General features: G+C 35.2%; 1 protein-coding gene across 1 annotated transcript; it reads right to left on the reverse strand.

Moving 5' to 3' along the window:
* Nucleotides 1-497: 497 nt before the first annotated feature.
* LOC123564399 (QRFP-like peptide receptor) lies at nucleotides 498-17,275 on the reverse strand. The gene is made up of 2 exons (XM_045357947.2): nucleotides 16,688-17,275; nucleotides 498-2,275 (listed from the first exon to the last, which is right to left on the reverse strand). The coding sequence occupies exons 1-2, from the start codon at nucleotides 17,137-17,139 to the stop codon at nucleotides 1,591-1,593; spliced, it is 1,137 nt and encodes a 378-aa protein (XP_045213882.2). The 5' UTR covers nucleotides 17,140-17,275; the 3' UTR covers nucleotides 498-1,590.
* Nucleotides 17,276-20,187: the final 2,912 nt, after the last annotated feature.

The following is a 20,187-nucleotide window of genomic DNA, read 5'->3' on the forward strand; positions in this document are numbered from 1 at the left end:
TAGACAATGCTACATGTCAAATATCTAAGGTCTAGGGCTTCTGGTTTTCGAGAAGAAGATTTTTTAAGATTTTTCTAAGTAAAATCAAGTTATCCCTGGGGCGGGGTCAATTTTGACCCCGGGGACATAATTTGAACAAACTTGGTAGAGGTCCACTAGGCAATGCTTCACACCAAATATCTAAGCTCTAGGGCTTCTGGTTTTTGAGAAGAAGATTTTTAAAGTTTTTCCTTTCGGTTGCCATGGCAACCAGAGTTCTGCATGGAATTCAATTCTTTGAACAATTTTTGTAGAACTTCACCCAAGGAACATTCCTGTGAAGTTTGGATGAAATTTGCCTAGCGGTTTATGAGGAGATATCGTTTGAAGTAAAAGTTTACGGACGACGGACAACGGACGACGGACGGTGAGTGATCCTAACAGTTCACCCTGAGCCTTTGGCTCTGGTGAGCTAAAAAGTGGAAACTCCACAGGTCGCTCAACACGACAAAAACGAAAATGTTGCAGGCTCTGTTTGAATGAACCTGTTCATGGACGGTAGTGGAAATGCATGTTAAGTCAAATCAGATGGTTAAATAAGCATTGTGATATGGAGACAACAGTGTATATTTATGCTGTAAATGATATATAATCACAGATAGTTTTTCCTACATTTTGTAACAACAACCACATTAGCGTTTACGATATCGTCTTTTGGTAAACAATTTCGCCGTTCATTAATTCATTGTAACATATTTATAATACCAAGAGGTCGGTTGTGTTCAATGTTTATCTTTGGATAGAATGTAACAACAATAAATGTTTTATTATCCTTACCAGGAATGCTATGTATGTTTTGTTTAAATACGTGTTTCATAGGTAAACGGGAAGCAAAATCAACAAAGTACTGAAAAGCTATGATAATATATCGACTGAAATGTGATAAACCTGGTGACTATAATACACAATTAGTATATATGTATTTCATTACAGCTTTCTACAATCGGGTGTCCGTGGTGCATGTTTTTTCTATTAAAATGATAAAACCTTCAGTCATCAAAATCATACAAAAATCTGCATAGAAACAGTTATACGTCTGATTATTTACTTATTGTATGTCTGTAAATGAAAATCGATCCAAAACCTTGAAAAAATGCCTTTTCTTACAGCATGATATTAAAAATTATCCATATATATGCAATCTTTATCTCTCCGGGAAAAGTAGTATGTAACAAATTGTATCATGAACTGCATTGGTACACACCTCTAAATACAAACAAAATAATTCTTAATGTCAAGGATAAAGCTCTCATATCGGACGCTTGCAAATCTGAGTAAAACAGATTTTCTTAAACAGACAATTCTGTACATGGGTTATATTACTTTGTCCTTGAATCGACTGACATGCAATGAAATAACGTTAACTTCCTATACACTTGTACTACGTGATAGCAGTGGTACGTGCTTCCTTGTAAATTGCCTATCCTTGGACCTTCTATTGCACAATTATCCAAGCTTTTCTTTTATAAGCTGGTTGAATTTAGCATTCAGGAAAAAGTATATTAACGCAAGATGGTTGAATTTGGCATGCTATTATATAATGTTAACTTCCTATACACTTGTACTACGTGATAGCAGCGGTGTGGGCTTCCTTGTAAATTGCCTATCCTTGGAACTTCTATTGCATAATTGTCCAAGCTTTTCTTTTATAAGCTGGTTGAATTTAGCATTTAGGAAAAAGTATATTAACGCATTAACAAATGCATTTGAATATCCGAACAGCAACGCAAATGCTTGTATTATGCGAACGGTGTTTGTGAACTCACAGAAAAGAATCACTATATGGACGGCAAAGAAAGGGAGCCAACATATAATGTAACACAGCACAATAACAATAAGCATCCGAATAATATTTCTCTTCTGCAATTCTCTTTTGTCGCCAAGTTGCGTTTGTGTCAAAGGTTCTCCGATTTGAGTCCGTACCCAAAGAACGTTAGCCATTTTACCATATGCAAACGTCATAACGCTTACTGGCAAAACATAGAATATGAAGAAAAATCCAAATGAATAGCACACATTGTATGAAAACTTCGGAAAGTATTCAACACAGAGATACGCGATTCGAATTGGTGGGTATTTTTCGTGTTGCCATGACAACCGTTGTTGTAAACGCTGAATCCAAAGATGTGGAAGCATGACAAGGATAGCAGTCGTCCAGATTGTAACGGTCAAAAAGACAGCTGACTTTGTGCTACGTATGTATCGAGCTTTAATCGGGTTACAGATCACGTGATACCTGAAAAAAATTAGAAAAGTTATGAAATTTATTCCCAGAAATTCACATTTTTCCCTTTCGTTCCATTGAAAATTACTATGACAATCATTTTGCTTGAACCACAGGACTACAATAACACTACTTTGTGAAAACGTGCAACTGTTATGACAACGCCCGTGTGTAGTCAGGGAGAACGTTCGCAGTTATTCTGTCCGCTTGACTGAATATCAGGGGGAATGTTCTAAATTAGACACTATCAAATATGTTATATTAAAAAGTTGTTAACAAATGGAATGGAAATATTGCGTTAATATAAGAAATATGTTTAACTTCGTCAGGGCGTCATTCGAAATGAACGAGTATTATCGGAAAATTAACCAGCGCAATTTATAGTTTTGCTGATTATACTATATTGCTGTTTATTTCGAATGAACTCCGAAACAAATCGTTCATTTCTTAGATACTGACTCCAAATGATGCAACTGTCATGAATATGAATATAGAAACAGCTTTCTTATTTTTAATTCATATCCTTCCTTAATGAAAAAAGTTCTAAAACTCAGAAATAATGGTTCTTACACCAGTTTATCAGCCATGGGCCTATTCATAATTTTTATTGCAACACTATATATATATATATATGTTAGAAAAATGTATTCTCAGATTGAATACAGACATACAAATACTCCAGTAATGTAAACTGTTTATTCATGCCGCTCCAGTATGTATTAAAGTCAATTTGGTGCAATGCTGTGGTGTTGAGACAAGAGAAATAATGCCGAGGTCAAACAGAACAATGTGATGTGACACTGAGATAACAAGTATGTGATGGCTGATATGCGCCATGTCGTTCTACAGAATTGGCCCGTTCACACTTGCCAATATGATGAATATCTTAAGTTGTCGTAAAAGCACGCTCAATTGTCGTTCTGGCTTGTTGGCGTGCTGGCGCTCTTCAAATGCGCCAACAGGCCAGACAATATGGATGAAATCAGCCACCACAGAGGGGAGATGAAACAATGAATTGATCTGGAAATTTAGGCAGAATTCAAACAAAATGCAATACTGGCACAAGAAATATGTTTTGTGTACTTTAAAACTAAGTTAGATATATTTTTTTTAGATATTACACATCTAAAGTAAAGAATGTGGCCTTGCAGCCGTAAGCCTTTTAGATATGTGAACCTTTATGGGAAATTAAGAAAACCTCGACTAAGACCAGAACACTTATCACTGTCATAAGAAAAATCGCCGGGTATTAATATTTCAAGACACTTACTAAATCAATAAAATAATTGTTCTTAATGTATACGTATTACCTGTCCATTCCACATCATACTGATTAAATTTATATCCTCAAAATAAATCTGGATTTATTACTTGGGTAAATGGAATTTGTCTTGATATAAGGTATGGTTGGGTAAAATGGGGTTATTATGATAGCTCGATCTGGGACGCAGTAGTGTGGATTTTGCCAGATCGGATCTGACGAGGCGCGCACGCGCCGAGTGTGAATACACGAGAGCCGTAAACAAAGCTCACAATACTTAGCTACTCTTGTATTTCTTTGTATACATACATCACCTTGATATTTTATTTGAATCGAGAAATTTAAATGGTTTGTTGATATAAATGAAATGGGTTTTATATAGTCGCTGACTGCATTATTAACGTCTGTCACTCACTGCATACTACAGAGAGCCGCAACAGTACAATACGTTTGTACTGCCTGTATTACTTGTGAAATACAATCTGAATTTTTTTGACAGAATTTATATAGGTATATAATAAATAAATTTATCATATACCTATATAAATTCCGTCTGTCTTCTGTCAAACAGAACAGAACATAGAATTTATTTTGACTTGTACAACGTACATCATCAAACATACAATAATTTCAGTTCTTTTTAACAATTTATGTCAAAATATGGCTTGTATTTCACAAATAAATACGAACAAGTAGAAAAAATCCGTATTGTACCATTTGTATTGTATGTTGCCGTACTACTTTCATGTCAAATGCATGGCCTGACACAGTTCTGTAAATAGATTAATTTGAAGACTTTTTTCGATAACAAAGGTCATTATAACTCTGGGATTTTGTATTCGGCTCTCGTCGCTTGCGCGCCTTGTGTTATCCGACATACATCCGACCTGTCAAAATCCACTCGAGTCCAATACAGCAACCCAGATCAAGCTGCTATTATAATAATAACCCTATTATATTTCTGTCTCAGCTAGTTCTTTCATCTCTGCAAATTTATTGAATGATTTTTTTTTTATATCTTGTTCTGTCGCCCCTCCAAAAACTACAGTACGAGAAATAGAGCGCGTCAGAACGAAAGAATGACACTATGTATGTACACACCGAAAAATGATTAATGAAAATGCCGTCTTGTCGTTGTGATGGGCGTAACAAATATTCTGTCGTTGTGATGGTGGGAAAAAAACTTGCTCTTTTGTCCGTAGAGTTAGGGCATTATGTGGGTTCTTTCGTCGTTTAGGGATCTACATCACGCACAACGACAGACAACGAATTATCAAATACCGTTTTTGGAAGGGACGGAAGAACGGATAGTTCTGATTTGTCGTTGTGTTATTTTATGCTACTCGACACAACGACAAGACTACACTTTTAGGATGCCATTCTTGCATAAAACTGCTATTTAACAGGACAGTAAACGTGCGTTGACAAAGAGATTCGCGCGCTTACGTGCTGTTAAAACATCTTTCTTATATGTGCGCGTTCCGTGGCAAAGCGTTAACGTATTACGGTCACAAACGGATAATTCAAAAGGAAATGACGTCAACAATAAGACAACACAGACAGTCCTTTGCATATCACGAAAAGGTAATGACGTTGAGGGACAATTTATTCATTTTATTCGTTTTTGTAGGGATAACGCATGTTTTTTCGTGTTATAACATCTGCAGACTCCAGAGGGATTGGTTGGTGCCCGAGTCCGGTAGGGCGAGGGTGAGACTAGCCAATAGACTGATAATTAAGATATTTCTATGATTTTTTTTTTTTTTTTGAGATTTTATGTCTAATTCCATTCCATAGAGACAAAAGCCAGTCTATTCTAGAGATTTTCTAACAGGTTATCATAGGACATAGGATATAGATTGGCTCAGTTCACTACATTAAATCATAAAAATGTAAAAAATATATTATAGTCTAGAAGCTGGTCTAGGCGATGGTACCAACATATCCCGAGGGATTCTGAAAATGGTATAACACGAAAAGAACGTGCGCTAACGCTATTCTAGCCTTGATTGTTTTCATTCTGACATGCGCATTAACATATTTTAATATATATATTATGCTGGACTTCATTTACCCGAGGAGTAATGCTGCAATCTGACGTTATAATTGACGTCATAATGCTCTCTTACCGGTCCGCGCGTCAACCGGTGTTTATCGCAGAATATACAGAGCTTGATTTCCTTCCTTGTTTAACTGGAAATCAAATCGAGTTATGTTAGACTCTAGCATAAAACCCGTAAAAAAACTAATAAATGAATACGTTGCCTGTCAATGTCATTAAATTTCCACGAAATGCGCGGGAATGTCTGCGTTGATTTTTTTAACATTTACGTCATTTCCTTTTGAATTATCCGTTTTGGAACGCGCATATAAAGAAAGGTGTTTTAACAGCACGTGAACGCGAGAATCTCTCTGTTAAAACACCCCCGAGAAGTGACAAGAACATCAGTTTTATGCTAGAATACACATTTAATGCTAAAATACTGTTACTGCATGTTCGTTTCGTTTCATGTTAGATCTATTACTTCCTTAGAATCCCTTGGGATACGTTGATACGCTCACATTCCCGGGCTCGAGCACAAACCAGTCCCTCGGGGTTCTGCAGATATTATAACATTAAAAAACAGGTGTTAACCATACATTATCGATGTGTGCATAACTACCGTTCTTTCTTTCTGTTGCATTTTATTTCCAGTTTTGACAATGAAAACAGTAAAATACTGTTCTGTCTTTATTTGGCGACAGGACGTACGGAGGAAACGAGTGTAATGCGGCCTTGCAAAATCTACGAGAGCCGAATGGATTATATAAATCAAGACAGTTTTTTAATTATCCGTTTATTATATACATATACCTACTTATAGTCTTATTTCTGTTAAAATTGAATATAATTTTAGATAAATAAGACTGAAAACTGAAAACTAGTCTGCAAATTTTTTTTTTTTTATTATTATTATTATTAAAATAAAACTTTTAAGGACATATTCATTCGAGGCTAATGACTTTTTGACTTGTATTTATACATGTTCTATAACGAAGGTATTTTCCCAAGTCCAGCGACTTGTTTTCATTTTACCTATGTTTATCTTTTTTATACTTATTTATTTATTATAAACAGATAAACATCTTATCGGTTAGTTCGTTACCAACAAAGAAATACACAGTTTAATCTTCACGTAAACAAATACAGGTTCGTGAACTTTGAAAATATTTCTACCAACTAGCTACCGTTAAGTGACTAATAAATAGATTAAAACCACGAGTTATTAATTATTTTTCTCTTATTCCCCAGTCACACATACGGCGCGGATAGCTACGTTTAGCCACGGATTGAAACGCAGTTATCCGTATCGATCCGTACCTGAGCCGTACCTCAAAGTAGTAATCCGTATAGATCCGTATTGACACTTGGTCAAAACGTATTCAACACGTACTCCAAATTGCACAAAAGTTTGAGCGATCCGTAGCCATTTGAGCGTGACTTAGTTTAACTTGGCCCAAACTTATTCACCCGTAGTTAAACGTACTAAACGTAGTTATCCGTGCTGAAACGTACCTTGCCGTAGTTTGACATGATGTCAAAGATAATCGTAATGAAAACGCTGGCTACATGTGGCCCAATTTATATGAAACTTACCGACCCGCTACTAAACCTTAATACGAACGTAGTAATTCTTATTGATCCGTAGCTTAACGTAGTTATCCGAGGCTGTCCGTACTTAAGCGTAGTTCACCGCAGATCCGTCCACGCGCTGGGCAAGTTGTCAGGCGCAGTAAAACGTTTCGTTTCGTTTCGTTTTGGTTTTAACGCCGTTTTTTCAACAGTATTTTAGTCATGTAACGGCGGGCAGTTAACCTAACCAGTGTTCCTGGATTCTGTACCAGTACAAACCTGTTCTCCGCAAGTAACTGCCAACTTCCCCACATGAATTATCAGAGGTGGAGGACTAATGATTTCAGACACAATGTCGTTTATCAAATAGTCACAGAGAACATACGCAGTAGTTCAACGTAGTACGCCGTATCTATCCGTACTTTCGCGTCCTATTAGGTTGTCACCCCGTATGATACTTCCGGTCGTTGTATCCTAGAAAGTAGTTCTTGAATTTGAAGTTCCAATTAACGCTATCCCACTTTGACATGTATATCCAAATGTATTTATTGATACTGTGTACATTTTTTGTCATTTCTGATGTCTTTAACAGTTGTTTTATGTGTGTTTTCAGATTACATTTCTGTGCGGAAGGATTAAAAAACTACACCAGACTGGTGGCCATGACAGATGTCAGTGGGAATTAAACATGACAGATACTTGATGTGTAGCAAAAAAGTTCATCGTTGATGGTGTGTTTTCTGTGATATATTGACTGGATAGTATTACTCTTAGAAATACAGAGCTGTCAATCGCATTTTGTTGTGAAATTCACAATCCATGTCAAATGTGCTTGTTTTACTTTACAGCAAGAAGGAGAAATTGTACCGGGCCGACACCATATCTTTTTGTTCCCCGTTCCTCACCAATTTTCCCGTACTAAGACTTACTGCTCCGTACTTATCCGTGTCCACTCCCCCACAGATCATTCCCATCCGCACCGTACCTCAACGCACGGACATATCCGTATGTGTGACTGTAGCTTTAACGACATGCATACGTTGAAAGACAATCTATTGATAATATTAAACCTTCTCGAAAATATGTGAAAATGTCTGTATACTCGTATGCAGAGTGTTCACATACGTTTTTTTTTTTTGTTGTTGTTGATGTTTTTTTTTTGTTGTTGTTGTTTTGTTTTTTCTTTTTAATCAAGGCACTTTACCAATGCTAGTATATATATTATCTGTAGCATAAGTCACTTTATCGCCCCTATTCTTTGTACTAAACTACCTTTTTCGCGATTTTCAATTAGTTTTAACACGTACATAAGTCCTACATGGTGGTTTCATACTTCTGAAAGATAATTGCTTTGCTTTCCTGATTCTTAAAGAAATAAATCAGTTTAATGAGGAAGAAACACTGATAAAATTACAGTAAATTACAATTTCATTCGACAGAATGATGACTAACACATCAAAACCTAAGTACAGCAATTATAGCAACCATTTCTAGGAACTTCAAAGAAATCTTTGACAGCAAAATACGTTAGCAAAATGTATACGAAGAAAAATGATACTGCAAACAAGTCTTTTCGCATGCTGCCTTGTCTCTCCGTTTATCATCTGCAATGTTCGGCACATTTATGCAGCTTCAAGAAATCAAACAAAAACAAATACTGGCCAATTTTGATTGATTAAGATCATGTGTGAATGACCGCATTACTGGTTTTATTCCTACACTAAATGTTCTTACAAAATGCTGTTTATGAAAAATATGTGTAGGCTGTGACATAGAATAGACAGGAAAGTTTTTAATATCTTCTTCAGTCAAAAATCATTTAATTTGTCAGACATTTACTATCGCCGTCATTTTAAAGTCAGTTTTATGCAATACTGGCAGATCACTATTTGGTTTCAATTTCAGCCTGATATAAATAGTTATAAAATACTAATTAAAATAAATAGTTTTCTCAGGTCTGCAATTTACCACTCTGGTTCAAATTGTTTTGCCTTGCTTGTGTCATATAAAATATAAAAAGAAAAGCTGGATTTAGCTTTGACATTTGTAACAATTCTAGTCATATTGTTAAATCGGCTCAAGAATTAGACCCTCAGTTTTAGTTAATAAGAGACTAACTCTTTGCTGCCGTGATAATGTCTACACATAGAACACAAGTTTTCTTGCAAACCGGACAAGATTTTTCAGCGTTTCGCCGGTGCATACACCGCTAGGTGTTACATGAATAAAGTGCTGTAAATTTTAAATGAATGCGTAAACTCATAAGCTACTGTTGAAATTAGAGATCAATAGAACGCATTCGCCTTTTTTATTTATTCTAATGTTTGAAGAATACGGCATGCAACAAAAAGAATTTATTACTGGTTGTAGGTGCGATCAGAAATATTTCGGATAACTGTTTTGCGGTAACTCAACAGTCAACCCCCACCTACATCAAGTGACAGATTATTATTACCCTTAGCGTCGCAATGGCGGATAGTGTATACTAAGAAAACCTGAAAAATTTGCTCGTTTTTGCAGGGAAAATGTATTTACGGTACATGTGATATAAAAATAAACATTTGAATGAAAGCATATACAGGTGACACAATATCATCTAATCAAATATTGAAATAGGCATGTCACATTGAGTGTTTACATAAACTATAGCGATTAAGCTTCCGTGTACTAAATTAACTTTGATAAAGCCTGTCTCACACAGAACACGGTTGGGCACACGGTTCCAATACGGTATACTCGGTTATACACGGGTTGACTGGTACGAGTATTGAGCTCCAACCGTGCCTGGGGATGAGTTGGTACGATTTAGACTCGAATGTAGCACGAGTATGTACGAACAAAGCACGGATATACTCGGTCAAGTAAGGTTTGTCACGGTTGGAACACGATTTGGAAAACGATTTTCATACGATTGTTGTACGGTTCTAAGTACGGTATAGTACGGTCTGTTACGGCCTAGTACGATTAAACACGACTTTTACTCGATTAACTGGACATTTACAGGGTTTACATACGGTCCCACCGACTTTTGTTCGAGTTATGCTCGAATTATCACACATTCGTGTATGTTTTGATATAAATTGGCTCGTTTTGATGGCTTGGCTTCATAAATTTTCGAACTTTCAACAGAGAAGTTATCAAAATGGCAGATGACAGAATAAGGGAATTAGAAATCATGATAAGACTGATAGACATTGAGATTATTTTGGCCAGAAGGCGTGAGGGGAGACAAGAACAAGCCAACAGAAGAAGAAGAAGAAGGAGGCAAGTTTGGACAAGAGAATGGCTCAAAAGAAGGGTCATGTTTGGTCAATATGATACTCTGTTACATGAACTAAACAGAGAGGACCCCAGGTGTTACAAGAACTTCCTGCGTGTTGATGCTGACTTGTTTCAGGAGTTTGTGAGACGTGTCGGGCCACAAATAACCGAGAAAACAACCAATTGGAGGTAAACAATAATATCTATTTTTCAGGGAATAGCAACATATCCAATAATAAATCTAAATGTGAGAATTGTAAAACACATGTCGATGATTAATAATTTTTTACTTTTATTTATTTTCAGAGAGCCATTGGACCCTGGATTGAAGCTTGCAATCACACTCAGACACATGGCCACTGGTGCTACATTCAGAGAGTTGATGTACAGTTTCCGGGTAGCAGACAACACAATCTCAACATTCATACCGAGGGTGCAGCAGTTCCTGGAGGGCCCATCGAGCTGGAATCCGAGTCTGAATCTCTGGGTATCTCGTCAGGTGGTGCCAGCGGGTCCTGCAGCTCATCAGGGTCGACAGGGTCAACAGGTTGAAGTGGTCGGAGGGCCTTGGTGGCCCTTTTTGTATTCTCGCTGGGAGAATCTTCCATGGGGATTCTTTTGGGGACCTTCTTCTTCTTTGGAGGCATTATGTAGCAAGTACTCTGTTGTTTCAAGGTGGCAGCAGGTAGTTGTGTTTTCTGTTGTGTTCGAGTGCTGTATGATCATACACGAGCTTTGTACAGACGTAGAGACCGTGTCTGGTCGTACTTGACCATGTATAATTCGTACTTGAACCGTATTGGTCGTATGGCGATCGTATGAAACCGTATTGGTCGTATGGCGATCGTATAAAACCGTGTGTACACTCGTGTGAATCGTACGGTGATCGTGTGACATTCGAGTGTTAATCCGGGTGTTGGATGTAGGACTTGGGAACGGTTTCACACGATTCAATACGATTTATATACGATATTGACACGGTTGAGCTCACTCGTGGAGTGGACTTCATGTGCGGTTGTATATACGGTCTCGTACGGTCTCACACTGTCTCTCACGGTCTTGTACGATCGCTAATACGATCATACACGGACATGGCACCCGTGCCAGTTTTTTAAAAGTTTTAAAAATCATACACGGCTTTCACGAATACACTCGAATGGCCCGAGTGTAACTCGGATAAGGCCACGATTGGTTCGGTTGTATGTACGGTTTACACGGGTGGCCAACCGTATAAGCCGTGTGTTCTGTGTGAGACAGGCTTAATGTGGCAGTTGACCTAAATCCAGTTGACACTGTTTATTTTCCAATACAGGTAAATCCAATATTTGCTTTAAAATAGATCTATGACGGATTATCTTTGAACACCCCTGGACTTTTTGGACTCAACTGCCACATTATCAAACTTTATTAGTAAATTCGTTAATGACATCAATTGATATTTATTTTGCTATGATAATGTAATATGATACAGATCTATGCGGTAGGAAAAATAATATTGCATCCAAGTAGCAGATAGAATAAATATTTCTGTTGCAGAGTATGCCGTACAAAACATTTATCTCAATAAGACCTCACGTATATAAAATTTAATAGAAACATGATTATGTTTTAAACAAAATAAAATAAAGTGTGCGCCTGTTGTAAGATCTCACGGTGTGCTTGTGTGCTGCAATAATCACTTTTAATGATGCACTCGTCTGTATTTTCTTCGTAAGAGATAACCCTGAAGCTATTCAAATTTTGTATAATTATGCCCATTTCCTTCTCAAAACATAAATAAGTAGTCTGGCTACCGACTAGATAACCTTTTATTTTAGAAAAAATAATTCTGTAAAAAATTCTGACTTCATCAGTCTTGGCTCTGATTTTCTTTTTGAGAAGACAAGGGACATAATTATACAAAATTTGAATAGCCTCAGGAGTTATCTCATTTGAACAAAACATAGGGTCTGAATACAGACTAATAAATAAGTTAAGAGGAATGTTACTGAGACAAAAGCAAAAAAGTAGTAAATAAGAAAAATATCCTGAAAAAAAAATGAAATAAAATTATCTATTAGCCAGACAACAGTAGCCTGTGCAAATGGTATCAACTTCTAATAGTAGAGTGCCAATTTCGAAAGATCTAGACATGTTGGACAAAAGTACCAAGTTTTGTAAAGTGATAGCTTGGGACAATATAAGACTTTTGGCTGTAAGGGCCAAGGTCACAGCTTATTGGAATTCTATTTTTAGGACATTCAAAATGGCCGCCATTTAAACAAATAGCTATTTTAGTAAAAGTTAGTTTTTATCTTATTCTTGATACATATTTATCTGTAAACTAATTCACATTTACTGTTAGGGTCAAGTGATATATAATCATAAAGTTAGGTCATGCTACATAACGGTATGTCTTTATATTCGTCCGTACGTACGTTAAAAATGTCATCTTTTTTAAAACTATATGCTTTTACGTGTATGCATCATAAGCCCTGTGATGCGCTGCTTGATCTCGATTGATCTAGAAGTGATAAATATGTGTAACGACTAAATTTTTGTAGAAGATTTGTTCCATTTTGTTTCGTTCGTCCGTCTGTCTTTCTGTCTGTCTGTCTGTCGCAAAATCGTGTCCACTTTGTATTTGTAGTCATAATGAGACCACATGTGGAACACAACATAAGTTTTATATTACTGTTGAACACTGTAAACTAAATGATATAAAGGCAGCATTTCATGTCCGCTAGGGCCTCAAATGACATGCAGATGCCAATTCCATTCATCCTTCTATTGAAATAAAGCTTTACTGGGAGACATGGTTCATTTTCACTTATGATTCTTTTGCATCATATATATGTATCTAATAATATTAGCTTTGCTCTTTTGTTTTTGGTAGTTTTAGCATCGCATTAACGCAACTCTAGGTCATACTGCGACTAAATAAGCTTTGTGATAAGCTTTGTAATTTCCATAATAGAACACATATTACATATATTTACATAAAATCTCTATATTCAGTTTTATTTTGATATAGCTAAGTATCAATATTTGATCATATCTATATGCATGTATCTTGAAAAGCTTTATTGTAATGGAAAGTTAAAACGTTTCTTTAATGATGTCTTTATTTACTGGATTATTGTTATAATTTATCATTTAGAGGTGTTTACATGATTTATATGCACCCCTTACTTCATCTTTTGCATGAACAAATAGTTACCTCAAGCAAGTTTAACCTTACTTGCAACTGAAAGCTTTGAACAGGACATTTTTCCTGTTCAAATCATCAAACCGACGTCTTCTGGTTTGATACTTTTCATGTTTATCCCGGTCACATATCATGCCAGAGCCTTCTGGTACTAGAACATTTTTGTTGGGATAAGTCACTCGTTAAGAAACTATAGGTAAGGGAAGCGGTTGTCCAGAGTTTAAGGTGTCGGCTGCTCAACCCAGAGTTTGATACCGACATGGATCATAACCAAGCCTTCTCAAATGACACCAGTACTCGATTTTCCAGGGAAAGGATTCGAGTGTGGTTCAGATAAGCTTCTAGCTTTCATCACAATTGAGCTTAAAGATAAATTAGTATAAACTAAAAAGCTATAGATATTCATATAGAAAAGAGATGGGATAGATGTATGCACATGAATTTTGTAATCACAATGATTTATTTTTTATTTTAAAAAGCCTCTTCTTTTATATAGACATTCTCTTCTGTATGGTGATTAAAAGCCAAAAGGAGATATAGATAGATATAGAATGCTGACATTTATAACTAAAATCTCCCAAATGATTATAGATGATATCATCAGAAGTATATGCACCTTTATGACATATTCCTTGTGAATAAATGGAAATACTATGCAACAAAATTGTAAAGCATAATGAAACAATCAAAGCCTTGATTGCAGCATACATGTATTGCCTTTTAAATACTTAGAAATGTCCCACTTAGTTAAATGACCTCAATTCCTTCTTAAACAACGACAACATGTCTTAATAGATTGAAAGCAGCATACACTATCTGCATCAGCAATAAAAGAAATGGAAGAAACTATTTTCCCTTTATCTACAATGTTAATTTAGCATGTTTTCATCACACTGGCTTAAAATGGCATTGTTCGGGCAATTAGCTAATTTACTTCAGATATAGGCCTACTTAAATTAATGATTGATCTATACATAATTCATTTATAAGCATAGCATTCTTTCTCAACAAGTAAAATACATAAGCTGTTATACAATAATCATCATTACATTGATTAATAAAGCAATTTGCAGTTAATAATGCTATGAAATGACCTAACACCGAACTCTCTAACCTTGAAATAACCCCTAGAATGCATTAAAAACTGTGCCATAAGATAACACATTTGTTATAGGTAATAAAGGTACATGTAGCAAATGGTGCGCTCTATACAAGACATTAAGAAATAGGTACATGTATCAAACATGATTTTGAATAGAGATTAAGAAAATGTTTCCCTAAACCATCTTTAACACTTGTTCAACATGCCTAAAGTAGATCTACTTTTCAGTAGGATATTTTGTCACGCCTGTTTCGATGAACTTCACTGTGTTAAAATTCCATAATATTAAAATCCGATACAGCAACTCTCAAAAACAAAGAGAATATGCATAATTACATAGTTGGAAAAGCACTTCTTTCAGTACTGCACATGTATTTATTCTTTTACATAAAAGGGAGGTAATAAAAAAGAACGGACTCAGTAATACTTTATACTTTGTGAATCATACTTTAAATACCTTTGAAAAATATGCCATTAATAAAGTATCAAAAATAAGATTTCACAAGTTATTAATATATTTTATTTTCATAACAGAACATGCGGCAGTCACATTTATTTTAAATAAACAAAGCCATAATCGCCCTTTAAGCAGTTAAAACAAATCGTTTCTACACATTTTTTTTTCATTTTTAACAGGGTATTTCAGGAACAGCCACTTGAATATTACAAAAAGCAATAGGCATTTAACAATTCATAGAAAATGATAATTTCAAAAATCTTTAAAAAAAAACCCTCAGATTTAGCCAAAACAGCTGTTCTGAGATATATGAATTTTGCGACGGACGGACAGACAGACGGACGGAACAAATAATAACATGCTTCACCAGGGTATTTCAGGAACAGTCACTTGAATATTACAAAAAGCAATAGGCATTTAACAATTCATAGAAAATGATAATTTCAAAAATCTTTAAAAAAAAAACCCTCAGATTTAGCCAAAACAGCTGTTCTGAGATATATGAATTTTGCGACGGACGGACGGACAGACGGACGGAACAAATAATAACATGCTTCACCCAAAAGTTGGTGAAACACTTTTTTTTCAGCTGCACCAGTAAATAATTAAAGTCAAGCTGCACATTACGGGGCTCATCTTATAGTTATAACCACATGTATACTGTTCATAAACGGCATTTTTGACGTACAGACAGACGGACTTACAGACAGACAGACGTGAAAATTGGCATCACTTCCTGCAAATGTATCACTTTAGCTCTAAGTGTGGGTATGAATCAGTTTACACATAAATATGTATCAAGAATAAGATAAAAACTAACTTTTACTAAAATAGCTATCTGTTTCAATGGCGGCCATTTTGAATGTTCTAAAAATAGAATTCCAAAGAGCTGTGACCTTGGCCCTTACAGCCAAAAGTCTTGTGTTGGTCCAAACTACCTCTGTGCAAATTTTGGTACTTTTGTCCGGTCTGTCTAGATTTTTCAAATTTTATGAAGAATTGGAACTTAGCTATAACTGATACACTGTGTGTCATATTCAAGTGTATGATATTCCCGTTTGCTGTCATCAGTTGGTTTTATATCGCACAAACACAAATGAAAAAATAAGAAATTTCAGTCTGATTTTTATTTATAAATCAAATAAAAAAAAACCAAATAAAGAATTAGAAATCATTATATTAATAAAATGCTGTGTTGATAATAAGTCAAAGACTTGTAGATATGGTTGAATTTGTTGGACAAACCGGTGAATGACAAATTCATCACCTCGTGCGTTTTATGATTATTTATATCTTAAATTTTAGTATTCACACACTGTCATGATTATATTTTCTCTTTACTCAAATTTAGATAAAAGTGATATAAGAACACTGAGTTAATTTTGCGGAAGCAAATTTGACTTCTCCTTGGTCATTGAATGCGGACATTGCGGTAACAGTTAGAAAAGGATTCCATTTTACAAATAAAATGCAAATCCTGGGATATATAATTTTATATTCTAAATAAACTTTTGAGTTAGTAAACGAAAATTTTTGGTTTTACCTTTCAATTGCTATTGCGGACAACGCCAGTATACTAGTAATAATACCAACACCCTGTATGAAGCTTGTCAGCTTACACATCGTCTCGCCAAACGTCCACTCGTTGTTCAGATGAAATAACAGCTGCAGTGGCATATTCCATCCGGCGATTAGAATGTCACTTACAGCTAACGACAGTATGAAAGTGTTCGTTACCGTTCTCAGTGAGCGTTTTGCAATAATCACGATTAATATGCATGCATTTCCTGCAAAAGCACCAACGCTGAGAAGGCTGTATAAAACACACAAAATAGTTTTCATTGTTCGTGACATGTCGTCAAGAAGGAAATCGCCATCATCAGGTAAAAGGAAATTAAAATCGCCTACGTAATCCACATTTGCGTGCAATATTCCATACAAATCATCTTCAGAAAAAGTGGCATTTCCGTCAAAAAATTCCCTCTGACGCGTCATTTTCTTATTACCTTTAGATACTGCCTTTTCCTTTTTTCCTTTAATTACTACCTTTACATTGTTATCGTTAGCTTCCACTACGGTGTCTGACCGCTTACCAGTTTGATAAGATGTCCGACTACCGCATTTCTTAACTCCTAACCATATGTCACCGATGCATTAAGACAAACTTTGACAGCAGTTTTATCTTTCAAATAGATAAACAAATAAAGCTATCGCAGACTCCTGTTCAAAGTAATTCTTATAAGTTGAAGACATATTAGTTTAACAATTCATCTAATGGTCGTTTGCTATTTTAGACAATAATTGATCTACTGGTCTGTACTGGTTTAAATACGAACAACTTTTCCAGAGAATTTTACAGGTGTATAGTGTGCGCCAACGTCATGAACTCCTTGAGATTGGTTTACTTTTGTGATGTTCCTTTGTATAAACGTTTCCGTTTTCCTGTCAATAACAAGTGCTGCTTCCCAGATTGCTCAATAAACAGTCCACGATATAAATCATACTTTAAACAAAAAGGAAAACGTTAAACACGAAGCGTTCCTTTATAGTTCAAACATCCGTCGGAATGTTTTCTGTTTTAACTTATTCATAACCATCCATATAACGTCTATAATTGATAAATAAAACAAGATCTATAAGAGAAAACATGTTTTTCAAGGGATGGTAAAAGTAGAATAAGCAAGAAAATATGACATTATGAACTGATTTTCTTGGAGCTGTGCTCACAGAAAATGTTTTTTAATCATATTATGATAAAGAGAAACGTCACTGATATATCCAAATTCTCAAGTTACACTTTATTTCTTTGAAACTATATTCTGTTTATGATTAACTCATAATATTTATCCGGAGCGTAACTAAAAACTACTGAAGAAATTTTGTTAAAATTTCACACATTGATAGAATATTTTTTTACACGAACCATAACTTTTGCTTACTTTTTGAACTGTCATCTTTTGTTAAATATACTTGTCCGGGCAAAAATCTTAAAGTGATAAACGGATTTTATTCAAAACGCATGCAAAAAGGGGGAATATTTAAGGGAAGTTGCAGTATACAAGAATCATAACTCTTTTTGCTTACTTTTTGAGTTACCTCCATTCATTTAATCTATCATTATACTCTTGTTTAAAACATAACTCTAAAAATATTAATGAGATACTTTTATAAATGCAAAGGACATTAAAATAAAGAGTAGTAATTCTACTTAGATTTCTTTTTGAATTATTTCGCTTCTTAACCCTTACCCTGCTAAATTTCTATAATGGGCTGTTCCATCATTCAGTTTGGGCAATACCATTTACTATTCGAATGGGTGTTCACTGAAAATTTATAGACTGAATAGCGAACAGTGCAGACCATGATCAGACTGCACGGATGTGCAGGCTGATCTTGGTCTGCAATGTTCGCAAAGGCAGACTCACTTGCCGCCAGCAGGCTAAAGGTTAAAAAACATCTTACTTTTTCAATTTTTTATTGAAACTGCGTACAAAGACAGAGAACATTATGGGGAATTGCAGCAGTGTACAAGAAATATACCTTTACCACGCTTATCTTATGAAACATCTCTCTACATTTTAAACTTTGTCTGGAGCAGAGCTCCAAAACTGTTGAAGGAAATTTGCTCAAACGTTTCGCAATGACGAAGGACATTGAGTAGAAGTGCAGTATACACGCACATACTACTTCTTGAATTATTTCCATTTATTAAGTTTACTTAAAGGCACTTGCTGTAGTTTCTTGTATGAGGGAAGGAGCAAAAATGTCCCAATAATAAAATTTGTTCAAACTTTGTATATGTTAGAAACAGAAAAAATGCAAAATCAAGCATAGGTACCGTGCTTGTTTAGGAGTTATCTGTCCATAAACTTTGTGACCGGATTTTCTTCAAATTTGCATATTCAAGGGCAGATATCTGCTGAATAAGCATGGTGACCTTCGATTTTTTCATAATTCTGTTTCAAACATGACACTTTGTTCATATACAAAGTTTGAACACATTCTATTATTGGGAAATTTTTACCCAAAACTGCAGCATACGTTCATAAAACTTCTGGAAGTAATTGATCTAATCTTTATGAATGTGGTAAAGAACGATTAAGAAATTTCATTGTGTAAAAAACATAGGTTTTGCATACATATTGAACACTGTAGTTCTTGACAAACTAATATGTTTCAAAACATTTTCTTGACTTCAGCACCAAACGTTTGTTTTGGCGGGGAAGGGCCAACATGACTTACATACCGTACACAGCTGGGATTCAAGTTTGACTATGGGCGGATTATTGTCATTACTGTAATTATTATTATTATTATCATCATCATTATTAGTATTACTAGTATTATCATTATTAATTCAAGCTAGAAGTTTTATGCGGATTGCGTAAACATCCTTCTTAATGATAAAGTTGCCAGAGTGTTATTCGAACGGGAGCGTTATGTGTTGATACAACCTAAGGAAGGCGGTATCATGCAGTGCATGACAGTTGTTTGAGGGCTTATCATACTTTTAATACAAGACTGCTAACTTGTATGAACCTTTGTCCGAGTTTTCATGTATGCTAATGCTAGATGGTTTCAACTGCATATTGACTATGTAAATGTCTAATACTAAAATAGTAAGTCTCCTGTCCCGCTAGTGCTTGATTACTTATTGTATTGTCAAAGTTTGGGCTGATTAATTCTATGAGCCTTCAAAATATAGCCGCAAAATAAAAAAAACTCACAAATTCAGTATTTACTTGCCATCAATTGTACAAAAACAACTTCTTTCATAACGATACATTCGGATTCAAATAAACGGGAATTAATAAACTGCTTCATGTAGTTTTTCAGTGTGAAAGTCTAAGTTTTTTTATCTTTTTAATTATAAAATGTTCGATATTCAGAGAAAGTTTTATTAAATAACCAGAAAAATCAATTTAAGACTTTCTCTCTAGTATACTTTTCTGTCGGGACGAACTCCGACATTTTACTCTTTTGTGAAAATGAGCTTAGTTGTCAATGAACAAGAGGTGTTCTAGAATTAATATCGTCATACTG

Source organism: Mercenaria mercenaria, chromosome 2 (assembly GCF_021730395.1).
Source record: "Mercenaria mercenaria strain notata chromosome 2, MADL_Memer_1, whole genome shotgun sequence".
In the NCBI taxonomy this organism is placed as follows: domain Eukaryota; kingdom Metazoa; phylum Mollusca; class Bivalvia; order Venerida; family Veneridae; genus Mercenaria; species Mercenaria mercenaria.

Bases quoted from the DNA above. Each gene is read 5' to 3' on its own strand.
- LOC123564399 (XM_045357947.2), bottom strand. From the start codon at position 17,139: ATGACGCGTCAGAGGGAATTTTTTGACGGAAATGCCACTTTTTCTGAA. The intron at 2,276-16,687 runs GTAAAACCAAAA...AATTTTTTTCAG, and splicing joins TCCGCAATAGCAATTGAAAG to GTATCACGTGATCTGTAACC.